The sequence below is a fragment of the Vicugna pacos genome, chromosome 22 (assembly GCF_048564905.1).
Source record: "Vicugna pacos chromosome 22, VicPac4, whole genome shotgun sequence".
NCBI lineage: Eukaryota > Metazoa > Chordata > Mammalia > Artiodactyla > Camelidae > Vicugna > Vicugna pacos.
The window spans coordinates 11,606,740-11,631,847 of record NC_133008.1 but is presented as its reverse complement, the minus strand read 5'-3'; the positions used below and the strand labels follow the sequence as shown (position 1 = coordinate 11,631,847).

General features: G+C 49.5%; 1 protein-coding gene across 1 annotated transcript in view; it reads right to left on the bottom strand.

Moving 5' to 3' along the window:
* SH3PXD2B (SH3 and PX domains 2B) overlaps positions 1 to 25,108 on the bottom strand; it is a 98,395-nt gene that overhangs the window by 11,132 nt on the left and 62,155 nt on the right. The window contains exons 6-12 of the mRNA XM_015234967.3: positions 21,361 to 21,386; positions 14,021 to 14,155; positions 11,341 to 11,445; positions 7,038 to 7,155; positions 5,058 to 5,287; positions 3,792 to 3,841; positions 2,787 to 2,912 (exon numbers count right to left, since the gene is read on the bottom strand). Of these exons, the coding sequence (XP_015090453.2) occupies positions 2,787 to 2,912; positions 3,792 to 3,841; positions 5,058 to 5,287; positions 7,038 to 7,155; positions 11,341 to 11,445; positions 14,021 to 14,155; positions 21,361 to 21,386 (790 nt within the window). The remainder of the gene's footprint in view (positions 1 to 2,786; positions 2,913 to 3,791; positions 3,842 to 5,057; positions 5,288 to 7,037; positions 7,156 to 11,340; positions 11,446 to 14,020; positions 14,156 to 21,360; positions 21,387 to 25,108) is intronic.

The window sequence follows — 25,108 nt, the reverse complement described above, 5'->3', positions numbered from 1 at the left end:
AACTATGAAAAAGAATCAGTAAAAGCCTTGGAAATAAAAATGGTAATAGTTGAAATAAAATAAACAACAAACTGAATTGTTAAAGAGAAAATTGATGAGCTAAAAGATGGGGCAAAATGCTCTAGGAATGCAGTACAAAGGGATGAAGATGGAAAATACGAAAGAGAAGTTAAGAGTCAGGGAGAACAGGGGCAGAAGTTCCCATTTTTGTTTAATAACTGTTCCAGAAGTAAAGAATAAAAAGAGGGAAGAGAGTCAATATTTAAAGTGGGAAATTTTCTAAGAAGACCTTCTGAGTCCTTAGATTGAAAAGACCAACTGCAGGCTGAGCAGGATAAAGAGAAACATACCTAGATGTGAAATTTCGGTATTCTAAAGACAGTGAGGAACTCCTGAGAGAATTTCGGTATTCTAAAGACAGTGAGGAACTCCTGAGAGAATCAGAAAAATGACAGACAATAAAAAAGTATTATGTACAGAAAGGAGGGTGTGCCTTTAGTTAAGGACTGAGATACATGGCCCCATAGAAGCTAACGAAGGGTAGGGAAGAGACACTAATGTGAAGCAGGGAAGGCTTCCCAGAGGGAGCAGGTATTTAAAGAATGAGTTGGATTTTGATACACCAAATTCGGTTTAGAAAATGACCTTGAGTGCCTTCCATGTGAAGGCAGGTGGAGGGCTAGGAGATGGGTTAAAGGCAGAGAGAGCAAGAGAGGTGGGGAAGGGCCAGCTGGACCAGTCGGGTTCAGAGGAAAGCAGTGAAAATAAGGCTGAACAGCAGTGGTAGGAGGAACAGCCCTTGATGTGAAAAGATGTTAAGAAATAGACATATGTTTCATGTCAGAATAATGTACATGTTTTGCAACAGCAAAACGAGGGAATGGCGCACAGAATTATCTTGGAGCATAAGCAAGATGTCTCGTGAGTCTCTCTGTGGATTGAAGTTAGAACAGATTGGGAGGAAAAAAAAGAGAAGAGCAGATAAAAAGCCTTTTAGAGCCTTGGAGGTATTTCCACTGTCCCCTCAGTTTCTCTGTGAGGATGGATATCTGCATTTTATAAAAATTAGTTAGAGAAGCTTCAGCTTAGATTCTTTAAACACTGCTGCAGACAGCCCTCCTTCTGTCTGCATGGATTTGAAGGACACTTGGCTGGAGGAGAAGTTTCTGGAAATGCTTGGGCAGAAATGGTGGTGAGGCCCAGGATGCACCTTCAGGAAGCCACCGCCTCCTGGGCTCACTGGGCAGCTGCCCTGGGATGCGAGGGGAAGAGAGAGAGACAGGCAGGAAGTGTCAGGGATGGAGGGAAAATGACGGGTACATTGGAGGCTTGGAGAATTGACTACAGACCCTTAGGACTCATGCTCTGGCTCAGTAACCATTCATTTACTCCTTCCTTCCTTCATTCATCCAAACGTTCATTCATAAAAGAATGGCTCACTGAGCACCCTCTGGGGACCAGCTCCAATGCCAGGGTTAGGGGCAAGAATGAAGAAGACAACAGTCCCCAGTTTTCTAGGTATTAAGTAGGAGGCCAGTGCGGAGACAGATTTTCACTGATTCAACAACATTTTTTGCAAACCTACCACATGCCAGGCACTGCGCTTGCTATGAGGATATGGGAGTGAAAAACAGATCTGGTCTCCACCCTCCTGAAATCCCCAAATATTCGCCAGATAAATAACAGGCTGTCAATACCCTTGGTTCTAATCTGGAGACAGACATAGGTTCAAATCCTGACTCTGCCACCTTCTTTTTAAAAAAAGATTCTTCCCCCCACCCCTTTCTAACGCAGAGGCTGACTTTTTTTCTCAATTTATTTTAATTTTTTGGGGAGGGTAGGTAATTAGGTTTACTAATTAATTATTTTTTTAGTGGAGATACAGGGGATTGAGCCCAGGACCTCGTGCATGCTGAGCATATGCTCTACCACTGAGCTATACCCCCCCCACCTGTTTTCTAAGCGACAGCTTCCCCACCTGAAAAATGGGGATGGTCACAGTCCTGCCTCACAAGAGCAAATGATTACACAAGATACTGCTTACGACAGGGGTCAGCACCTAACTGCTATCCCAGGGCTTTCCTGGAAACATTGGGAACACCGGCGAGCTCTAACCCTATGAGAAAGAAAAGAGACATGAAGGGGGAGAAAGGATCTGTGCGAGCCTTTATGCAGGCAACAGAGCAGACAAGCCAAGGCGTGGGGCGCAAAGGACAAAGGAAAGGCAAACAGGGAAGTAGGAAGTGATACCAACAGAACACAAGCCAGGGGGAGGGTACAGCTCAGTGGCAGAGTGCATACTAGCATGCACAGGGTCCTGGGTTCAATCCTCAGTGCCTCCACTAAAAATATAAGTAAATACGTAAACCTAATTACCCCCCACGTCCCCCACACCAAAAGGAGAAGAATTAAAAAAAAAAGCCAGTCATAAAAGACCACATAAGGTATGATTCCACGCATGTGAAATATGCAAAACAGGCTAATTTAGGGAGACAGAAAGTAGATTTGTGGTTGCCGAGGGCTGGGGCAGGGGGCTGAGAGGGGCTGAGGGGAAATGGGGAGTGACTGCTAACGTATACAGCTGGGTGATGAAATGTTCTAACAGCTACTGTGGTGGTGGCTGTGTGACTCTGTAACGATACATCTTAAATCAGTGAATTGTATGGTATCGGAATTATATCTCAGTAGAGCTGCTACAATTAAAAAAAAAAAGGAATATAGAAGTAGGAGGCGGTGCCTAGAATCAAGAATCACAAGTAGGCAAAAGGGACACCAGATCCACTCACCTCGACCTTCAGGCCCGCCTGGAAGCTGATGCCATCGGGGATAGTTGTCTGGAACTCGGCAATGGTGTAGTACTCCTCCTCCACTTGGGGCGGGATGGGAGGCTTAGGCAGGTTGAGGCCTCGGGGCTGGTGCAATTAAACGCAGTGTTAAACCCAATAAAAGTCCATTCCTGTGGTGCTGAATGGGGGGAGGTGCTAAGGGACTGGGGCACACAGTCAACCTCGAGGTGGCACTGGTGGACCCATTTGGATGCTAAGGGACAAAACAAAGGGGATCGCTCAGATTGTGGTTTCCTAGACGGGTCACTGGCCCTTCAGCGTTAGGACGAGAAAAAACATGGGGCATTTGGCGACAATCAGGAAAATCTGGGGCAAGATGATATGCTCAGAACTTAAGAAGCAACAAGGGTCGTGAGAAGAACACAGGTGTGCGAGTCAGACCCGTCTGTGTGACTCTGGGCAAACCCCTTCCCCGTCGGAAGCCTCAGTTTCATCTCCTGTAGAATGGGGCTGCTAATGGTGGGGTCACCGTGAGCATTCAATGAGTTAACGTAGTGATGCAGCAAACAGCACACGGCCTGGCCCCCAACAGGTGCTCAATAAGTGGCGGACGTTAAAAAAAGAAGGCCCATTTTTCAAAGGATTACTTAGAAGGGCACGTAAAGAATTAAAAACGGAGTATGAAAGTAAAGTATCAGAATGGCGCCAACGTGAAAGTTTTGCTTCATCCACCTTTGGTTTCAAATTACCTTTTTGAGAAGCCAGATCTAAGGAGACAACGCAGAGGGGGCTCAGGACGCACAGAGCACAGCCCGAGGCCTGTTGCAAAGCCATGGGCAAACTGTTTCACCTCCCTGGACCTCGGTCCTCCCACCTGTTAGTGGGATGAGCTTCACAAGGCTGCTGTGTGGACAGGAAAGAGGGCGTCCTTGGAAAGGGCGAGGGGAGTGTGGGGGGCCAGTTTCAGGTCGGGGGCTGGCTCCCCAGATGCAAGAGTCCACTTACTATGGTCATATCCCGGCGAGGAGGAGGTCTCTGCCGCATCTTAGGCGATCCTATAAAGAGATGAGACCTTGTTTCACGCAGGGGCAGAATTCCACACATCAAGTTGTTAAAGGCGGTCCCCAGGAAAGATCTATTCTCTCCTGCAGGAGATGAGGCAGAGCGCTGCACAGGTGTCAGTGAGCGGCTGCGACCCTTCCCGTGGGAAGAGCCTAACCCAGAAGGGGCTGTTCAGACTCAGCTCAGGACTCTACCAACGAGGGGATGGGGCCAAGTCCGGGAGCGATGGAGAGCTTTCCAGGGAAGGCAGCAAGTGTAGGCTCCAGAAGCACACAGACGTAGGACATAACGAGTTATGTGACTCTGAGCCACGCGGTCCTCTTCTGGAGGAGGGGATGCCTGCCTCGTGGCGGAAGCGGTGGAGATCAAAGTGAACAATACCGGTGCGGCTCTTGGCATGGAGCTCGCACACATTAATACGAGAGACTCAAGAAGTTCACTGACCATAAACGCCACTTGAAACAGCTGGAGAAAAGCCCAGTAAGGGGCAAGTGACTTCATCCTTGTGGCTAGTTTCCTGTCCTTTCCGACAGAGTCCTTCTGCCCTGCACGGGGTCACACGCTTGAGCTGGAGTCCGTGGTATGCAGCAGCCAGCAGTAATGAACCCTACTTTCAGGTGGGCGGGAGCATTACATGGTAAAATATGTATGATGAAACTTTGGAAAACAAGATGGGCTAAGAACTATCTTCGGAGTAAACCCAGCACGAAGTCTACTTTTTGCTCCTCTGGCTCAGAAATGAGGCTCTGCAGAGAGAGCGCTGGCCCGTGAGTCAGAGGGGCCTGGGTTCAAGCCCTGGCCCCGCCGTTTACTAGCGAGGTGGCCTTGGACAAACTACTTTATCTCCTTGCTTTGTAGTCTGTGAAACAAAAGGAGCAAGTCCTTCAAAATCTGTTATGAGGAGCCCAGTATAAGATTCCTGGCTCATAGTAGAAGTCTGAGAAAGAGGAGCTAACGTGAGCACTATGAGACAGTGGGAAAAACATAGTCTGGTGTAGGAAAGCCATGTCTCCCGGCTCAGGTTCTGCAACTTGCTGGCGCAATGATCTGGAGCAAGTTACCTGCGGTTTGTGAGCCTGCTTTCTCATCTAACGGATGGTGGGCAGCTGGGCTGCTGTGAGGATGAGAGACAACCCGAGAGGAGTTCTGGGCAGAGCCTGGCACGCAGTGGGTGCTCAGCTGCCGGGAGCTTGGGTGGGTGCCACTTACTCTGTTTGATGTCAGCGTCGGGCGCCGGGCGGCCGTCAAAGCGGCCGTCGAACCTCTGGTTGTTGAGCAGCTCCTTCTCCCGGCCCACCGAGTTCTGCTGCCGGGAGACTCCGTCCAGCTCGAGGACGCCCGCGTGCGCAGGGGAGCCGGGGCCCAGCTTCGGGGGTAAGGGCTCCGCGCTGCTCTTCTTCAGGTAGGAGGCTGGGGCCCAGCCCTCTTTGCCCTGGTACCTGGGAGGAGGAGGAGGAAGGATGCTGGTCAGGCTGCTCCGCCCAGCCTGTGGGAAGAAGCCGCAGTCCTACTGTGAATCATGGCAGGAACAATGGGTGACAACTGAACAGGGCCAGAGGCTGGCTTCCTGCTCCTGATGAACCCTAAGCCCTCAGCTTGGAGTTCAAGGCCTCTCCAACGTGGCCTCTTAGGCCTTAGCAAACACCATGACAAATATTTGCCAGCACCTCACTCGTCTGGACCACAAAACAGATGCCCTCACCTTTAGAGGATACACCAAATGGGCTGGAGATGATACACAGCAGGGCCCAATCTCTTGTCAAGAATCACTTTAAGAAATAAATAGCGCTGCCTTTCAGTAAAAAAGCGTCCTTCATAACTGGAGCAAATTTATAAGGAGACAGAAAATCTGCAGAGCTTGGAGTCTATCAGTCTTAAAATACCTTCTGAGAAGGACTAAATCTTGGGCTAACTGCAGAACACCAGGCCACACAGCACCCAGGCACGCGCTACCAGACAGTCCATCGTTTCGGGGCACAAAGCTGTGAGCAGAGAGGCAATACTCGCGGTGCGGAGTGGGCTTTGGGGTCAGAAGGTACAGGTTCAAATCCTGGCTCTGTCACTCCCAAGGTTCAGTCAAACCTTCGGATGACTGCCGCCCTCACTGACCTTCCTCTGTAACCTCAGGAGGGGGCCTGAGCCCAGGCAAGCCACCCGATTTCCAGAGCCACTGAGTTCGGGGATAATTTGTTACGCAGCGGGATAATTTGTTATGCAGCAAGATAATACATCCACTGGAGATAGGTGAGCCACCATTGTTAGTACTCCTGCTTCACACCTCAGTTCTGAGGCCCCCTCCCCTCCCTCAGATGCCGAGCAGCTCTCTTCTGTGCTCCAAAGTGCCCTGTACATCCCTCCAACATATCACTCAGCACCCTGCCCTGTACTTGTGCCTGACTCTGTCTTCTGTGCCTGTGAGCTACTTTGTCTTTCTCATGTGGACTCCCCAGCTTTCAGAAAAGAGCTTACCCCAGAGCAGATCCTTGGTGTGCGCTTGCTGGATACATGAAAAATGAATGAAGCACCACACACTTGGCCCCACGTGAGTGGCCCCAGTGTGTCCTGCCTCACGTCACATTGCAGACACCAGATGGCAGGGACCTCAGGCTTTCTCTTTTGTCTTCATTTCCTGAGGTTCCAGCCTGCCGAGCAGGGTAACCCGAAAGAGGGGGTTCCTGGCACTGCGATCATTAAAACTGGCAAAGTCCCAGGCAGAGCAGGACGAGGTGGCCTCCCTACCCGCCTATGAGGTTTTGATTTCATCACGTAGGTGGAAGTGCTATGACAAAGTGTTTAGAATGCTGGTCTCCACTGGACTGTGAGAGATGATGGCAGTGATCAGAGTTAGGGGTTACAGTTACAGGGTTACAGACGGACTACGGTCCATGGGGTGGTACGCATCCTGTCGCTCCCAGAGCAGGGCTGGAGTGGGAAATCACTCACACAGGGCAGCTCTGTCGCTTGTTACGAGACACATCTGGAGGTGGAGACCACTCTTGCTCCATGGGGTTACTGCTCTCTGTGATTCAGTGTTTAGAGAAGCTTTTGCTTATTACAGACTTTTGGAGAGGGATATGGGTAGGGAAGGAAGCCAAACTGCACAGAGCAGAAGCATCCTTTTATGGCTCAGGCTGAAACCTCCCCTCCCCTGCAACTGCTTATGGAAACCCACCCAGCTGCAGGGGGTACCTGATCTTCCACCAGCCTTCCAGGTTTTTCTGGATGACCTCCACCACGGCGCCTCTCTCCAGATTCATTTCATCTTGGTCACGGGCTGTGTACGGGTAGATGACTGTGTACTTCTCCTCTGTGGGGACAAAGGGATTCTGGGGTGAGTCAAGGACACTGAGAGTCCCAGAACACTGACGGCCAAGACTGTGATCCGTGAGATGCCCTTGCAGGGAAGGGTTTCCTCCTGAGACTTCTGTGCATGCCCCCCGCCCTCCACCCTCACTTAGCCCTGGAAGACCCTGTGCAAGCAGCCACAGGACAATGGACAGATCTCAATTCCTCTAAAATCCTTCAGCATCACATATTCGTCCTCACCTTCCTCAAATCTGTGCTTCAAGGTCACCTTCCTTGACCCTGCCTTATACGATATCCAGACATACCTTTAGCAAGGTGTGTCTTCCAGACCCACGGCACCCTCACCCCCTTTACCCAAGTTTATTTTTCCTCCTTACCAGGAATTACCTTCTAATAATCATTTACTTATCTATTACATTTCACGTCTGTTTCCCCTGCTAGAATATGAACTCCAGGAAAGCAGGGGTTTGAGTCTGTCTTGTTCATCCCTCTGTCTCTAGCACTGGACATGTACTGGGAATATTCAGTAACTGTTTAATAAAATAGTCGACGTTTAGTAAATGAACAAGTCCCGGAGCCCTGGGAGGAGCCACCTTGCTCATGCCAGAGGAGCAGGAGGTGTAAAACCCTCCGAAGCTCCTCTGCAGTTCTCAGTGGCCGCGGGGTCAGGGACGATCTGGATTTGGCCGCACGTGGTTTGGGGCTGAATCACTACCAAGGAGGAGATGGCTAGCAATTTTCATTACCCAGCTGGTAGCTGATTTCATTTTTCATTACTTTCAAGCCCTTGGATCCAGACATGCCTAAAGCTTCAATTTTATTTTTAAAAATTAATATTTAATTGAGATAAAACTGACATATAACACTATACTGGTTTTAGGTGGACGACATAATGATTTGAGCTGCATGTCACGAAATGCTTGCCTGCTTCTGTCTTCATTAGGGTGATCAGGGTGCCTTCCATCCCGCTCTCTGTGGTTCCCTGCTCCCTTCCCTTCCCCAAAGCCTTGGGACGATCTTTATGGTCCCATCCTCACCCCAGAGAGCTGCCTCCAGCTGTGCCCCCTGAGCTGGAGGGCCGGGATCTGCTGGGAGGGTGGCCCACTGTCACACTCACGCAGGGCCCTACAGAGAGCAAGAGAATAGCTCCATCCCCAGCGCTGTCAGCAGACGCTGAGACAGATTAACAGATGAGCGTCCCAGGGGAGCCAGCGGGGAGAGGAGAAGGCTTTCCTGTTTTGGTTACATTGCAGCCCCCAGGGAGTGACCGAGCCAGCTGCGGGCTGATGCTATGTTGGGGCTGACTCTCGCTCTCTCTCTGGGAAAACACCGCAGGCTGGCTGTGGCCTGCCCAGCTGGTGCATAGGGAGCCGGAAAACACACAGGCCGTTTATTTATTTATTGCTCTAGCCCCCTGACCTGCTCCGTGGGGGCTGAGCTGACTCAAGTTACACATTCCCTGTACAGCAGACTCAGCCGTTCTCACTCACGGATGCAGGCTGGGGTGCGGGTGCTGGGAGGGCTGCAGGGGGTAATTCAACCCCGTGGATGCACAGGAGTTCTGTTTGGCCAGGTGAGAAGGGGCATGGCCTGGGTCTCAGACTAAGTACGGTCAGTCCTCTAGGCCTGGACTCCTGGGGCCTGACACCGTTTGGTGCAATTGCACTGGGGGACTTTCTAGCACCCAGAGGCCCTCTCTGGGCTCTGTGCGTCCCCCTGTGATCCCTGACAAAGCTTAAGGTGGCAGGAGCTGCTGACACTGCCTGCTTAGCATCCAGCTGCCCTTCCGCTGGTGGTGCTACCAGCCTCCATCCATATGGTTTGGGTGAGGCTGACCTCACTACCACCTGGAGGGATGGGGAGGGTGCATATCCCTGGCCTGGCCACAGTGACTGGCTACCGTGATTAGTTCGGGGATGACATATGACCCCAGATGGGTTGGTGAGAACCAAATCTGGGACTGCATGGAAGGAGAAGCACTTTGGTGGGCATCCCTGAAGGGTGCCTGGAAGTACTGTCACCATGAGAGAATGGTGCCAGCCAGGTAGAGAATAGAGCAGAGACGTGGCGAAGGTGAGTCCCAGGTGCTAATGACATTTTCAAGGTCCTAGACTCAGCCATGCCCGAAGCCAGCCCTACCCTGGGTTTTTCAGCGATATGAACTAACACACTTCCCTTTTGCTTAAGTTGGTCTGACGTAGGTTTCTTTTCCCTTGCAATTCAAAGGTACCTGATGAAGGGAAAAGGTCACTGGCTCAGCATGATTTTTTAACCTGGGAAACTTCGGGGCCCCAGGCCAAGAAACACCCCAGGCTCCCTCCTCCCAAACCTACATGCCAACATACACACAGTACAGGTAAGATCACTGTTTCCTACATGCAACAGGCACGGGCAGTCCCAGAGCAGGGAGGCACATGCAGATGCAGGGACCGGCTCTGAGCACCGAACGTGGAGGGAAACCCCGAGGCAGGCACCTTGACGCCAGTCGATGGGGGCATACAAGTCCCCCAGAGTCCGGCGGCGGCCCACGGGCCGGGGCAGAGACCAGTACCTCCATGAGACTGGACGGGCAGCATGTGGAGGCGAAGGGCAGAAGGCAGAGGTGAGAAGAAAGCACTTCTGGTGTCTCGAGGCAAAGGAGGCACCAAGCACACACTCCCACTTAGGAGCAATTATTTTGGAGTCTACACCAAGCCCCAGGTGTCTCAGAAGGACCAGATTCCTGAGTGTTAACCTTGAACTTGGTGAAGAGCCATCTGGTAGACACAATTCTATGCCTAGCATGATTACAAAGAGGCATTAAGAGAAGCCCTCCCAGCAGGGGAAAAAATACATGAACCCTTAGGAAAATGTGGTCTTTCTCCCATCTTCTAGCTGTGTGACCCCAGGCAAGGGTCTCTACCTTTCTGAGCCTGTTTTCTGGGGATAATAATCAGTCCCTTACAGCGACATGCCCCACGGTGGGCATCATTAACTGTTGAAGGGAGCTATAGTTTGTTTCCACGCAGTACATCACTCACTGCCCTTATTCTGAAATGATTCTTGTAGTTTCTCTTTGTTCACCCCGGCCCCTAGTACTTGGTGGCCCCATGACCACAGAGCAAAACAAAAGGCATTTTACTCTGCAGGTGCCAGCCATCACAAAACTAAATGCCAAACCACATACTCTTGTTTTGTTTTTTTGCTTTTTTTTGGGTAACTTTTGAGCATGGAAATAGTCCTCCTTCACACCCTCTTTCCTGATACATACGTACTTCAGTGGCCTTGTGCTTTCTCAAACCCGTCAACTGGAAAGTCCTAAACATTCAACCCGCGGTAGGACACAGCTGTATGATAACTGTTCCTGGTTATTTATTGTTTTAGGTACTCTGCCATGTGCTTTGCATGTGGGATCTCATTTAATAAAAAAAAAAAATCCCATGACGTAGTCATTTGCATTTTTAGAGAAGGTGGCCGAGGCATAGAAAGGTTCAGTTGCTGGCCCCAGATCACTTAGCCAGAAAGTGGTGCAAATTCAGATTCAGTGGTGACAGTCAAATTCAGGTCTGACTCCAAAACCCTCCTGTTTGGTAGCGAAGGTGAACTCCTTACTCTCGATTTGGGAATGTTTCTGGGGTAAAAGGGGCGGCTGGCTGAGCCTTAGGACTTCTGACACGGGAGGAATCACTCCTTAGGGTACCTGTAGGGAAAGTTCCCTGGGAAACAGAAGCGTGTGTGGGTAAGTGGAAAGGGTCAGCTCTAATCCTGACGCCTAGTCAGGGCCATTAAACCAACAGAGAGAGGGCAAAAGCAGAGATCTTCACTCATGGCTTCAGATGTCTTGCAAGAGAGCTGGAAGCAGCCCCAGCCCCTTGGCCATCAGAATTAATTCAAGGGAGGAAGAGTGAGGTGTTGACAGTGATCAGTCTGGGCCCCCCTGAGGTCCCATGAAGGTATCATAGGCCTGGCTCTAGCCAGGCTCACCTGAGTTTGCTCCCATAGGCCCCTAAGAAAGGGAAGACTTGCCCTGCCCCCAATTTGGGGCCTAGCTTCGTGTCCACAGGCTACAGAGCCCGAGCCAGTGAGCCCCGGAGATTCGGAGGCAGAGGCTGAGGGGAAGGGACTGCGTGAGGAGGCCCCCATCTGGGTGACGGTGGGCCCAGGCCTCCCCCTCCCCCGCAAGCCCGAGGCCCCAGCACCTCCCTACCTTCTTCAGGCTGGAGAGAGAACTCATCCTGCACACCATCCTGCCCTTCGAGGCAGGTCGCGGGGACCCAACCTTGCTCTTCCGCTGTGCTGACGAACCACCACCCTGGGAAAAGGAGAGCGCAGACTGATGTCAGCTGGGTCAGGCGTGAGGGCTGGGCGTCAGGACAGAATGATGTATTCAGCCACTACATGAGTCGACGCTCAGGGGAAAGCTACCAAGTCACCGTTTTGTCGGTGGAACACAACTCCCCACGTGAGCTGTCTGCTAACTGCCAGAGATAGGCTAACAGGAAGCCGGTCCCGAGCCTGGAATTGGGGTGGGGATGGGGGTCGGGGTCGCGGTGGGGAGAGACGTGGTCGAAAAGGATGAGAGTAAAGAACGGAACTACCTTCACTACAGTGTGCAAGGCACTCATCATTTTACTTCCATTATCTTCACCTTTATCATCCCCACTGCACAGATGAGGAAACTGAGGCTCCAAGGGGCAGGACTTGTCCAAGTTCACACAACTTATGGCTGAGTTGCAGTCTGCACCCAGGTCCCTCTGGTACTGAAACCACTGGCCTGACAACTGACCTGAGACCCTGATGCTGCATCCGGTCATGTCAAGGTCAATCCGGCCGCAGGTGTAACTGCTTGAGAGGGCCTCTCACTCAGACTCAGGCCCTCCCTCTTTAGAGAAAGGGCTCCCAGGGAGCCTGGGGCAGGCAGAATAATGACTCACGTGGCAAAGAGGAAACAAGGTTGTGGATGGGATTAAGGTTGCTAATTAGCTGAACTCCAAACAGGTTACCCTGGCTTCCCTGGGTGCACTTATGTGTGTGTGTGCGACAGAAGGGCTATCTGGGTTTGGAAAGGTGACTAGGGAGAAAGATAATGGGGAAAGATACCTTTTAACTTTTTCATTAATGTTTTAAGAACACATCCATATATTATTTGGGCAACTAAAATATAATTAAAAATGTTGCCTGCTTGTTGGTCACTTGAAGATTTGAGCATCTGCCCTTGATCCCCCTGGTGCCCCTGGACACACCAGGCTTGTCCCGCCAACCGCATCCTGGCTCCCCCTTTTCACCCAGCCGATGCTTTCTTCCTGACAGCACTCAAGCTGGCGAAGCACAGGGGGCAGTGGGCGCTCCCTTCTTCAGTCGTCACGGAGCACCCACCAGCCACACCCACAATCTGCCTATACTCATTTCCAGGAATTAGAACATCACATGGCCTTGGGGCCAGCTGGAATGGATTTGGAATTCCAGCTCAGCAACCTGTCACGAGATCCTGGGTGAGTGAGTGAGTCCCTTGGAGTCTCGGTGCCTTCAGCTGCGAAGCAGGGGTTAGCACTGCCCTACTGAGGAATCAGAGTTTCGGTTGGCTAATGCTGACCTCATGGCTAATGAGAACATGATCCAGATGCTGTTGAAAATGGTCTTACCCCATGTGCTGGACCTTAACTAGCCCCTGGGGTATCACAGAGATCAGCCCACTAACATCATTAGCCAGTGTCCCACTTGAGCCACAACAAAGCCAATGGGCTTACGCCACTTTTTCCTGGAGGGGATCCGCTCACCCCCTGCTCCCTGCTCTTTGCCTTCAGTGGTGCCGATGCCCTGTTGTAGCTAAAGAAGGCAAAAGGGAAGGAAAGACACATTTTTGAGCATTTACTGTGTGCCAGCTTAGGCACTCTCGATGTATTGTCTCATGGCATCCTTCACGCGTCCTCCTTGATGAAGCCGCCTGGGTGGCTGTGAAATGTGAAGTTCAGAAGAAAACCCAGGCTAAGTGTCTCACTCGCACCACATTCTGTTCCAGCTAATGTACCAGCAGATCTCGTTTTACTGCACTTTGCTGACAATGCATTTTTTATGAATTGAAGGTGTGTGGCAATCCTGTGTCCAGCAAGTCTATCGGTGCCATTTCCCCAATATTTGCTCACTTCCCGTCCCTGTGTCACGTTTTGGTAATTCTTGCAATGTTTCAAACTTTTTCATTATTATTATATTTATTACAATGACCTGTGATGAGTGAGCTCTGATGTTCCTATTGCAAAAAGACTGTAACTCACTGAAGGCTCAGATGATGGGTTAGCATTTTTTAGCAATAAAGTATCTTAATTAAGTACATATGCTCTTTTAGACATAAGGCTATTGCACACTTAATAAACTACCATATAATGTAAACATAACCTTTGTTTGCGCTGGGAAATAAAAAAATTTGTACGATCCTCTTTATTGCAGTGGTCTGGAACCAGACCTGCAATATCTCTGAGGTCTGCCTGTATGTGACCAGTGGTCCCTGTGATGGCAGGTGAGCTGAGGCGGTGTGCCCTCCCACCAGAGCCCACAGCTGTCAGAACCTTCATGAAGACTCCCATGGTAGCCAAAGTTCCAGTGGACTGCTGGACTCTGGGTCTCCAGGTGCTTTGAAACTAGAAGGAATATTCATTAAATGTGAACCTCAGAACAAGATGGTAACACCTGGCCCAAAAGGATGCTGGTGAGCTGTGACTCAAACACTGTGGTCACATAGGGCCAGCTTTCTAGGAGGCAGGCCGTCAACCAGATCTGCGGAAACTGACCATTCTGGACTGGCTACTGCAGTTTCTGCATTTCCAAGTGTTTCCTGTCCCACGGGCTTGGTGACAGTGTAGAGCGGGAAGGAGGTGGTCCAGGTCCCCTACCTGACTCGTTCTTCTCAATGATGTCCACCACCTGCCCCACGCTGAGGCTGATTTCCGAGCTCTCCTGCTTCTGGTAGTTCGCCACCACCACATACTGTTCCAGGACCATGGGGTCCACTGAGGTCAGGTCACCCCCTGGGGACACAAATTGCTATCAAGTGTCACATCTGGCCACTCCCCACGTGTGAAGGAGCAGGAGCCGGGGGTTAGGGAGGGCCAGGAGGACATTCCAAACAGAGAAAGAAGCTCTGATAGGGCTTGTCTTAAGGGTCACCTCATCCATCTGAATCATTCACTCAACCATCCATTTAATCTTGCTCACTCAGCCACCAAAATTTACCAAGTGCCTGTCCAGTGCAGGCACTGTGCTAGGCACTGAGGATTCAGAGTTGGTCAAGATATGGTACTTGCCTTGAAGAAGCTGACAGCCAAGTGGGAAAGTTCGTTCATTCATTCTTATCTATTCTTCCATCCAACCATCCATCCACCCATTTATCTGCCATTATTCGTCCACCATCATCCATCTAACCAAACATCCATCCATCGTTATCCACCCATCTAAAATCACTCATCTATTAATTCACAAAGTCACCAGTGATGTTCCAAACACCCTATCAGATGCTGGGAGCACTAAAGTGAATAAAACAGACATGACCCCCAGCCTCAATCTAGTTGGGGAGAAAGACACATCCATAAGCATGTAAGTCTACAGGATAATATGAGTATTCGTCTTTGGTGGATGCACTGCTGGAAACCACCAGGATGCCAGACAGAAAATGAATGAGAAAAAGGCTGCTACATTAAACGGAGTGGTCAGCAAGACCCCCTAGAGGGGTGATACAAAGTAGAGACCCCGAGACAGGGAGTCACGAGGAAAATGGGGACAGAGCGGTACAGGCAGACTGTGAGACGCGATGTGTGGCCACCAGGCCCTGGTTTTCTGAAGGTCTTGATTCCAAGTATTCCCTCCTATTGTTTCCGCGAACCACTGAAATATCCACTGATACGTTCGTTTCTGTGTCCAAATACACCAATCCCAAGCTAATTTTGTGCATCTCCTCCCCACTCTGCTGGGTGGTGTCTTACTGAAATTGGCTATGGTGGGGGTATTTACACCATGGAAATTGGCAAAGGCTACAGAGAGCTGGTTGTGAATTATTTTCCAGCATGGTCTGCACTCTGGCCTCTGGCATCCAGAAGCAGCACAAAAGCCCTTTGTTAGAACTGTGCGCCCGGAATTTCTGATGTGGAAAATCAGAGCAGGGCACTGTAGCTGGGTGAAAGGTCACTGCTTCTTAGCTCTGTGACCATGTTCTGGCCATTCACTTTCCCAGGCTGAGGGTAACGGGGGGATATGCAGCCTTGTCATTTGCACCCGGAGTGGAGTAAGCATGAGAACAGAGTCGAGAGGGGGGAAAAAGAGACAGAAGACGTGGGATGGAGGTTCAGACAAAGGCCTGGAGGGAAGCAGCCCTGCACGAATGCCTATCACAGGCTACACACTGTACACACACTATCTCAACACAACCGGCCTGGAAGGTGGGTATTACCACCCCGATCTTATAGATAAGCAAACAGAGGCTCCGAGATATCAGGTGACCTGCCTTGGATCCCGCAGCTGGTTGGTGACAAAGCTAGATTTGAATCAGGTCCCCCTGGGGGAAGGGGGTGAGGAAAGAGAAGATGACAGGAAGGAAGGACAGTCTGAGGTCTGCTGGCTCTCCTTCCCCGAGGGTCCCCACCACCAGTCCCAAGTCTTACTTCTTTGCAGCTCTCAGATCTTCACTACTACCAGCCCTCCCCTCTCCTCCTCTGTCACCTCCCACCCAGGTCAGGCTGCAGGGCTGACTTCCTCCCAGCTCAAGCACGCTGTCAGACCCTTCAGTGGCCTGAGAGCAGGTTGGCCACTGTCCCCTTCAGCAAGTGAGCTCTTGACTGTCTCTTAAACTACCTGGCACTGTGCTAACAAGAAGTACCACCATGTGAATGAGGGAATGCAGACACAGGCTTGCTGGAGGCTCTTGGCTACCTGTCCTGGTCACTGCGAGTGGGGACAAGTGCCCCAGTGAGCGCACTAGGTAGAGACAAGGATCAACAGCTCTTACCCCGGGACAGAGCCTGCCCCAGGGCTCGCAACCCTAGGAATGCAGCTGCCCTTCTGTTTTAACCTCAGGTGGGCTGCATCCAGGTAACTGTGCTTCCTGTGCCTCAACTGGAGACAGAGAACTGGACAGACAGGAGAGAAGCACCCACTTCAAGTCAGGCTGGAACCTGAGGCTACCGCCTGGGTCAGTGTTCAGGGACAGCCTGGGTCTTCCAGGCAGGCAGTCAGCGGGTTAGAGGGGTCAGGAAGTGCCTGGGCGGCTCTCTGCTGCCCCTTGTGGCGGCTGTCAGGACTCCCTCTCACAGAGCCACGGGTCTGATGTGGGAGGACCTTCCTGCCAGCACTCCATCACTTTGCTTTCCCCACATCCTCACTAAGCCACATCCTCTGCACCAGGGTCTGAAAGAGGCTTCCTTAGGCCAGGGGTGCAGAGGCGGGGCCCTCACGACTGGTCTCCATCCTGCCCCTCTAGTCTGCCCTCCAACTGCTACTCTAATCATGCCACTCTTTGCTTAGCACCTGCTCTGGCTCCCCGGTGCTCTCAGGTTCTGCACAGCCTGGACTTTGCTTCCCTTTCTGGTCTTACATTTTGGGCACCTCATCCCTGGTTCACTTATAAAACTGGAAAGCACGAAGGTGCCTTTGCATAGCTGTTTTCTCTGCCTGGGATGTCTCCTCCTCTCCTCCTCATTCAAATGGGAGCCATCTATTCTTAGTCTCCTAACTGGCCTCCTGCTGCCAGCCTTGACCCTTACAATATGTTCTGGACACAGCAGTTAGAGGAATCCTTTTAAAAGGTGGATGACACTCTTCAAAAGTCAAGGCCCTGCAATGGCTTCCACCTCACTCAGGAAAAGCCCCAGTGGCCTACAGGCTCTGCCTAATCTGTCTCTGATAATTACTTCTCCACTCTACCCAAGGTGACACATATCCCTCATTCTCTCTTCTTTCTGTGGTAAATAGAACTCCTGAGTTTTGGCTGGGGTACTAGGAGTCAGACTCCTTTACAATTGGGAATAGGCCATGTGACTAGATTTTAGCCACTAGGATGTAAGTGGACGTGTTCTGTGTAACTGCTTGGTAAGAATCCTTACAGGAGGGGCTTACCCTATTTCACCCTTTACTTGTTACTGCTGGCTAGAATGCGAAAGTGATGGCTGGGGCTGCAGCAGCCATCTTGGGCTGTAAGGTGACATTGGGAAATGCCGGCCATGTGTGGCAGAACATCAAGATAGGAGTCTGGGTCACTCTTACCATTAAACATATTACTCCTGGACCATCAGTGGAAACTGAATTAAGAAGAAGCAAAATTAAAAATTTCAAGCCACAATTATTTATAGTTACTCTGCTCTGGCCTCCTTGCAATTGCTTGATAATGCATGCAAGGCACAGTCTTATAGATTCTATATATTTAACATGTCTCCTTGTTGTCTATTTTTCCACTCTAGAATATACGCCCCATGAAAGGACTGGATCTCTTATTTACTGTTGTACTCATACTGCCTAAAGGCTCACAGGCCCACGGTCTGTTTCAGTGCAAGGGAAGCTAAGAACGTTTCTTATATTTTTAAAGATTTATAAAGAATAAGGAGGAGAATGAGAGGAAGAGGAAACAAAAAGTTATTATTAGTAACATAGACTGTATATGGATCGCAAAGTCTAAAATATTTACTATCTGGCCTTTTCGAGAAAATGTTTGCCAGCTTCTGGTCTACGAAGTGGACGGCATCTACAAAGGCTCAATAAATATTTGAATGAAAGAATGAATATTTTAAAACTCAGCTTTAAATGACTTCCTACCTCAGGGATTCATTCAACTGCATTCTCTCACAGCACTGATAACATTTTATTTTGTTTACACTTCTGCCTTTTCTACCAGACTCTGAGGATACTTCCCACATGCTGTTCACCTTTGCACTCCTTGGGGACCTAGAACATGGCCAGGCACATAGTAGGTGCTTAATACACACTGAATAACTGTGCCCATCTTGTTCACTCAGCAGTTAGCACAGATGCTCAATAGACATTTGTGCAATGAATGAACAAAGGATGAATGGAGACATCTAGAAACCCTCCCTGCCCTACACAGCTCCAAGCCTCCTGAGAACACGCAGTGCTGAGCCATCAGCAGGCACCTGTCCCTCTTCTAAGCAACCAAAGACCCTTTTTGCCTATAAGTAGGGACAGAGGCTTTGGTTAAGTCAAGGTCTAGTTAAGTCAGGTTATTCTGTCCAAAAAGTACAACTGTTGCCACCCGGTTTAAACAACTGATGATGGCCCAGTGGTACCATATGCAATTTTCAGGACTCTGATCAATGGACTGAGCTGTTCATTTCTGCACCAACTCCCCTAACCACGCTGCCGCCACGATTTCGGATAACTATGAGTTGTGACAGGATCGGGGAACTGTGGGACTCACTGTGAACAAGACTTGAAGCCAGGAAATGAGGAGGGCAGGGAGCAGGGTTGAGGTCTCTGGGCTGGCACCAGAAGATGAGGTGCTGGCACAGGGCTCAGGGCTGGTACTTCCTCCAAGACTCATTCAGGGGCCAGGTCTGAGCTTTACATCTCCTTCCTGTTCTTTGATGACAGTAGCTTTTAGACTATAGTTCCCTGCCACTAAGTGGTTCAGAAGACAGTGCATGGAGTTGCTTTATTCAGCACCAGTTCTTCCAGAACAGGCTGCCTTTGTTTTATCCAGAGCACTCCACGGATCAAAATGCCATTCATTTGATCTACTGGGAATCTCAAATTAGGCTTCAGGCCATTTAGGCGGTAGGTGGGAACACCTACTGGTAGACGGCGATATTGCAACCAAGCTCTATAATGCACAGAAATTGCAGTTGATACAGGCAGCTAAGTTCTAGCAGCTTTAAGTGTGAAATCAAAGCATCCCTAGGTAAGAAATGTCATCCTTGTGGTCCAGCATGGAATAGCAGAGAAGGAAAAGGTCAGAAGAAAGGAGGAGATCTGACAGTGGAGGGGTGATTTTATCATTGAAGAAGTGCCATAAAATACTCTCATAAGGTGAAGTGCCACATTTACTATAGATGTTTTCTATTTGAATGTTTCTTCTTTCTTCATGATGGTTATTCCTGAATTTTTAAAATGATGAGTAATGGTAAAGTAGGTCTTTCTTTCTAGAAATTCACTATACTACCAGTCTTGGGGAAAGAGCCAGTAAACAGAATATTTTAATAAGCAAAGGGCAGAAAAATCAGGAAGAAAAGATGCTCCTTAAATAATCATATGATCTGCTAAATTTTGGTGGGAGGATTTTTTCCCTGCAGGATGAGGAGAATTTGAGACCACGTTAGCCAAAGTCTTGCAGGGGCTAGCCAGCCAGCCAGCCAGCCATGACAGGGAAATTCTGGAGAGAGATAAGCCTTCTTCAACTCAGATTTATGGCACAGAAATCTTGGGCTGTCAACCTTTCAAATCCCTTTCAAATTTAATCAAGAAGGCTTGTTCTAACACAAAGGAAGTGTTCAAAGGTCAGATAAAAAAAAAAAAAGGCTAATCCCAGCATAGGTTCTTCGTCTGAATGAAGAAAGACGTTCTTCTCCACCCAGTTGAAATATAAATAAATCCGTCCCTCATCATTGCAGGTGAATGATGCAATAGTGGTCACCACAAATTAAAGCTTCTTTTCTCTTTTCCAGACCAGTCCCCTCATCAGGGCTGTCCTGACGGAACACTTCTGTTTTCACAAACCAGAGCTGTCTTGTTCCTCTCTCCCTCCCACCCGCTCCCTCCAGGAAAGTCTCTGCACACTCAAAGCCAGAAACTCTGTGACCAGCCAAGACTGTCTACTTCTCATTTTCCTCCTTCTCTTTTCTAAGAAACGTATCATTATCCCCAGCTCAAGGGCTATTTGTAGCTTGAGCAGGATGCCACGGCTCCGGCCAGTACCTATTAAGCCAGAAAGCAGAGCTGTAAACAGACTGGTTGGGGAAAGGCTGGAGTTCATTCTGGACACCATACCTTGAGGCAAACAGATCCAGTTCCTCTCCACGGGGGCAATAAAGGGACCAGAGCTGTTGAATTTGGAATTGCTCCTAATGCTGGACAGAAACATCTGCGTCTTTGAACTAACCGGAGTGGTCATATAAAAACCGCACCAACGTGTATCTCTTACAACGTGCCAGGCGCTGTTCGAAGTGCTTTATACATATTATTGTAAGTCCTATAATAATCCTACAAGGTTGAGTACTACCATCGTCCCCATTTCACAGGTAAGGAAACTGAGGCCCATGAGAGGAGGCATCTTTTTTCTCTTCTGGGATCTCTGCTTGGCCTCCTCTTCCTCAATCCTTATCAACCCCCCACAAATTTCCTGGAGTCCTAGATAAATAAAAGAATTTAGCATTCTGGAACACTCTGAAGACCACATTGACTCCAGATGTGGTGCAAAAGTTTGCAGATGTGCAGGATGTTCTTGGGTCGCAGGAGAACAAAGTTCGGCAGTTGTGGATCTAAGCGGATCAACCCCAGGCCTGTGAGAACTCAGTCACTGTTTGGTGCACACCCAAATTCCCACCTTCTCTTTTCCCACGCTCGCTCTTGACACAAGAGCGGTGCTGCCCAGAGAACGGAAAGGGTGCTTTGGAGGAAGAGAACTGACCGCTGAGAGAGTGGAGGTGAGTGTGGGAGCTGCGGTCCCTGCGCAGCACTGTGGCTGGCCGAAGGAGGCACAGTGCCGGGCAGAGTGGGCCTGACGCACGCGTGCCCGCCCAGCCCGCGCGCTGTCCCCTCGGCTCCGAATGCCCTTCGCTGTGTGAAAGGCTCCAGCTCACTCTTCAAGACCCAGGGTGCCTTCTTTAAGACTCCTCCCTGACACCTGAGGAGAATGCTCTTGGCTCTACACTACCGCATCCTTTCCTCTAAAGCAGAACAAAGGTACCTGACACCTTACAGCCCGGCTAGGAAGCTGTCTGTCTCCCAGACTCCACCAAGGCCTTCTCGGGAAAGACACCAGCTCTCTTGCACTTTGTAATCTTTAGGTATAGAATGAAAAACCTTCCATCCTTTTTCTGGAAAATAGGGTGAGGTATCAACCAATCAATCAAGCATCCACCCATCCATCCACCCATCCACCCACCCACCCATCCATCCATCCATCCATCCATCCATCCACATTGCTGTATCCCCACTGTAGTGCCCAGAGCCTGGTACACCGCTCAGGAGGGGTATGCTAAACACTGAATGAATAAGAGAAGATGGAAAATGTTCTTACCTGATTTCTTTTTCCCGACATGCTCCCTGTACAGGAAAGAATGGGGGTGGGGAAGAGGGATGAGTCAGTCTTTTGTGTACTGATAAGATCTATTCCATTAGGAAACAGATGTTCCATCCCACAAGATCTCCAGCGAATGAGTAAAATCCAAGCCAGCCTCCGGGACCCAGGCTCTTTCAAACAGAAAGAATTCTTCTTAATTTTCTCCCTTTGCCTGGTAAGTGCCCTAGTGCCTTGGGGACCAGCATCTCCACTCTATTTGTAGAGTAGGTGGCTCTGGGGAGGAGCTGACGGGCAGGGGGTGGGGGTAGGCAGGCAGTCTGAAAACAGGACTCAGCCTCCCCCACTGCACTGAGCCTGAAGCCCAACTCATCAGGTACACCAAGGGCCTTGCCCCACTGCTCAGCCGTTCTCTCAGCCGTCCCCTGAGCTGTACACTCAGAGCAGAAAGCTCTTGGTGGCAAGTGGAACACACTAAAACTGGGTAGACGTCTGGATAGCAATGAACATGGCACATGTCCCTCAGGGTGACACAGAGAACACTACTGTGGGCTAGAATTCATACAGAATAATGAGTAATCGCTCCCTTACGCTTGTCAACCATGTTAGAGTTTATATGTACAACTGCATTGCAAACACAAGATTATAAATCGGGGTTTACAATGTACTTTTAAGTGAATTATCCCATTAGTAAAAGGCTTTCCAATGTAATAGGGTAAAGGGAGATGATAGGCTGTTTGGGCTGAAACAGATGTTGTGGCAACAGCAATATTAGCTAATAATTACAATTAAATTCCTAGTAAGTGCTATTACCCTGTATAGGTACTTTTATTTTACTCATTGATACTCATAACCCTAGGAAACATGGACTTTTTAATGCCCTTTTTACAGATGAGGGAAATGAGGCACAGAGAGGTTAAGTAACTTGCCCAAAGTCACACAGCCAGGATCTGAACCTAGCTCTATTTAAATTTTAAAAAATTGAGATATAAATCACATACCATAAAATTCACCTTTTTAAAGTATGGAATTAACTGTTTCTTACATTATATTTTATAAACAGAATATAACTGTTTTTTATATTCACAAAGTTGTGTAGCCATCATCACTATCAAGTTCCAGAAAATCTTCATCACTCCAAAAAGAAAGCCTGTACCCATCAAAGTAGTTACTCTCTACTCCCATTCCTCCCAGTGCTTGACCACTACTAACATGTTTTGCTATCTCTAAGGATTTGTCTTTTCTGGACATTTAATATGAATGGAATCATACAATAGGTGGCTTTTTGTGACTCATTTCTTTCACATAGCATAACATTTGCAAGGGTCATCCATGCTGTAGCACGCATCAGTGTTTCATCCCATTTCATGGCTGAATAATATTCCACTATGTGGATAAACCACACTTTGTTCATGTGCTCATCAGCTGATGGGCATCAGGGCTATTTCCACTTTTTGGCTATTATGAATAATGCTTTTATGAACTTTGTACACAAGTTTTTGTGTTTATATATATATATTTAATGGAGGTATTGGAGATTGAACCCAGGACCTTATACACGCTAAGCATGCGTGCTACCACTGAGCTATTACCCTCCCTGGGGCATATATTTTTTTATCCCTCTTGGCTATTTACGTAGAAATGGGTAATATGGTAACTCCAGGCTTAACTTTTAGGGAACTGCCAGGCTGTCTTCCACAGCGGCTGCACCATTTTACGCTCCCACCAGCAACGTATGAAGGTTCTGATTTCTCCACATCCTCAGCAATGCTTGTTGCTACCTGTCTTTTTGATTCCAGCCATGCTAGTGGGTATCTCACTGTGGTTGGGACTCATATTTCCTAGGGGCTAAGGATGCTGAACATCTTTTCGTATGCTTATTGGCCATTTGTGTACCTTCCTTGGAAAAATGTCTATCCAGTGTCTGATTTTAAAGTCTGGGTTTGTAACCACCACGTAATAATACTTTTGATGTAACTTTGAAAAGCAGGGAGGGGGAAACTCAGCCAAGCCTTGGAGTCTGGAGCTGCCCTTCTGTGTCTCTGGAAGGAGCAGCAGGGCCTGGCCCCGGGATTGGGCTGGGCCAGTCAGTCGTGATGTCCTCCAGCCAGGCATTACCCAGTGAGGTTCCACGTCACTGCCCCTGTGCAGGCGACAGTGAGAGTGACAGTGGAACATGCCAGCTCAAGCTTCCTGGCACTCATTGTGGACAGGGTCCTGGTCAGAGTGCTGTACCTGGACTGACCCACAGAATCCTCACCACAACCTTGAGGGTCACTCCATTTCGCAGATGGAAACACTGAGGCCCAGAGAGGCAAGGCACCTTTCCCAGGATTGGAACCCGGGAATCCTGGCCGGAGCCCCCTCCCCTGACCACACTTTGGGCTGTCCTGTGGGTGAAGTCGTCCTCTTCGCTGTCGGAGTCCAGACACACCAGCAAAGGTCTCTTAAGTGTGCTTCCATGTAAAGCGCCTTCTCTGCCCAGTGCCATCCAGGCCTGTGACCTGAGCCATGGTCTGGGACTCCTGAAACCCTGGCTCCTACCCTTCCACCTGCTTCTGCTAGTTGTCCTGCTGTCCCAGCTGGAGTGGGGAGTGGGGTGGAGGGGAGGGGAAGGGGCGGTGGGGGGGAGTGTCTTGGGTTCAAGCAGCATGTGTGGACTCAAGCAGGGACGTTATTTTCTCTGTGTGACATGCTTGGGATGGTCCCACATTTTCCCAGGCATGGCAGCAAAAACCGTCCTCTCAGAGCACCATTGGGAACCCATCACTTCCTTCCTTAGAAATTGCTGGGAAAGACACCCAAGTTCCATCTCAAGCCCTTACTCGGGTCTGAGCTTCAGACTCCTGACCAAGGGACCAGCCCCACTGTTCAGCTGCACTCGCCGTTCACCACTCCCTGAACAACCACCAAGGCCCAGCTGAGCCCGCCTGCTGTGGCCCCCGAGCCCCTCCTGGGCCCTCCACAACCTTCCCCCGCCCCTCCTCCTTCCTCTCCCTTCAGAGTCTGGCTTAAGGACAGGAAGGCATTGCTAGGTAAGCACCTGCCGTGGGCCCGACACTATCACTACACTCAATGAGCAGGATGCTGCTTAGTCCTCGCAACCACGATGTGAGTAAGAATAGCTGTGCCCACTTTACTGCTGAGGAAACAGAAGCTCAGAGATGTCAAGTCACTTATCCAAGATCACACAGTGGGAAACAAAGAGATGGGAAACTTCTCTTTCCTTCCAGGAAGCCTCTTGGAACCAGACACATGTACGCCAGACATGGTGTACCACGACCCAGACACAGCAGAATGCTGGTGGGTTTATCTCAGCGGTTACTTTGTGCCTTTTTAGTACAGTCCAAGCTGCCATTTTGTACTTTTAGCTGATGTTCTACTTGTGTGTATGTGTTTGTGTATGCCCACGCACACACGTATCCACCTGTTCACACAGCCTTTCCCATCAGCATAGGAGCCTCCTGAGGGCAGGTACTATTTTTCCCTTGTATTCTTTCTTTCTTTTTTTTTTTTTGAAAGATATGTATGTTTTTCTTAATGTGGGGGGAGGTAATTAGGTTTATTTATTTATTTAATATTTGGAGGAGGTACTGGGGATTGAACCCGGGACCTCGTGCATGCTAAACATGCGCTCTACCACTTGAGCTATACCCTCCACCCGCCTTGTAGTCTTTCTAAAGGAAGAAAGGGAAGTGATCATTAAACACGATAGCTTGTGGCTTTTTTTTTTTTTTAAATAAATGGA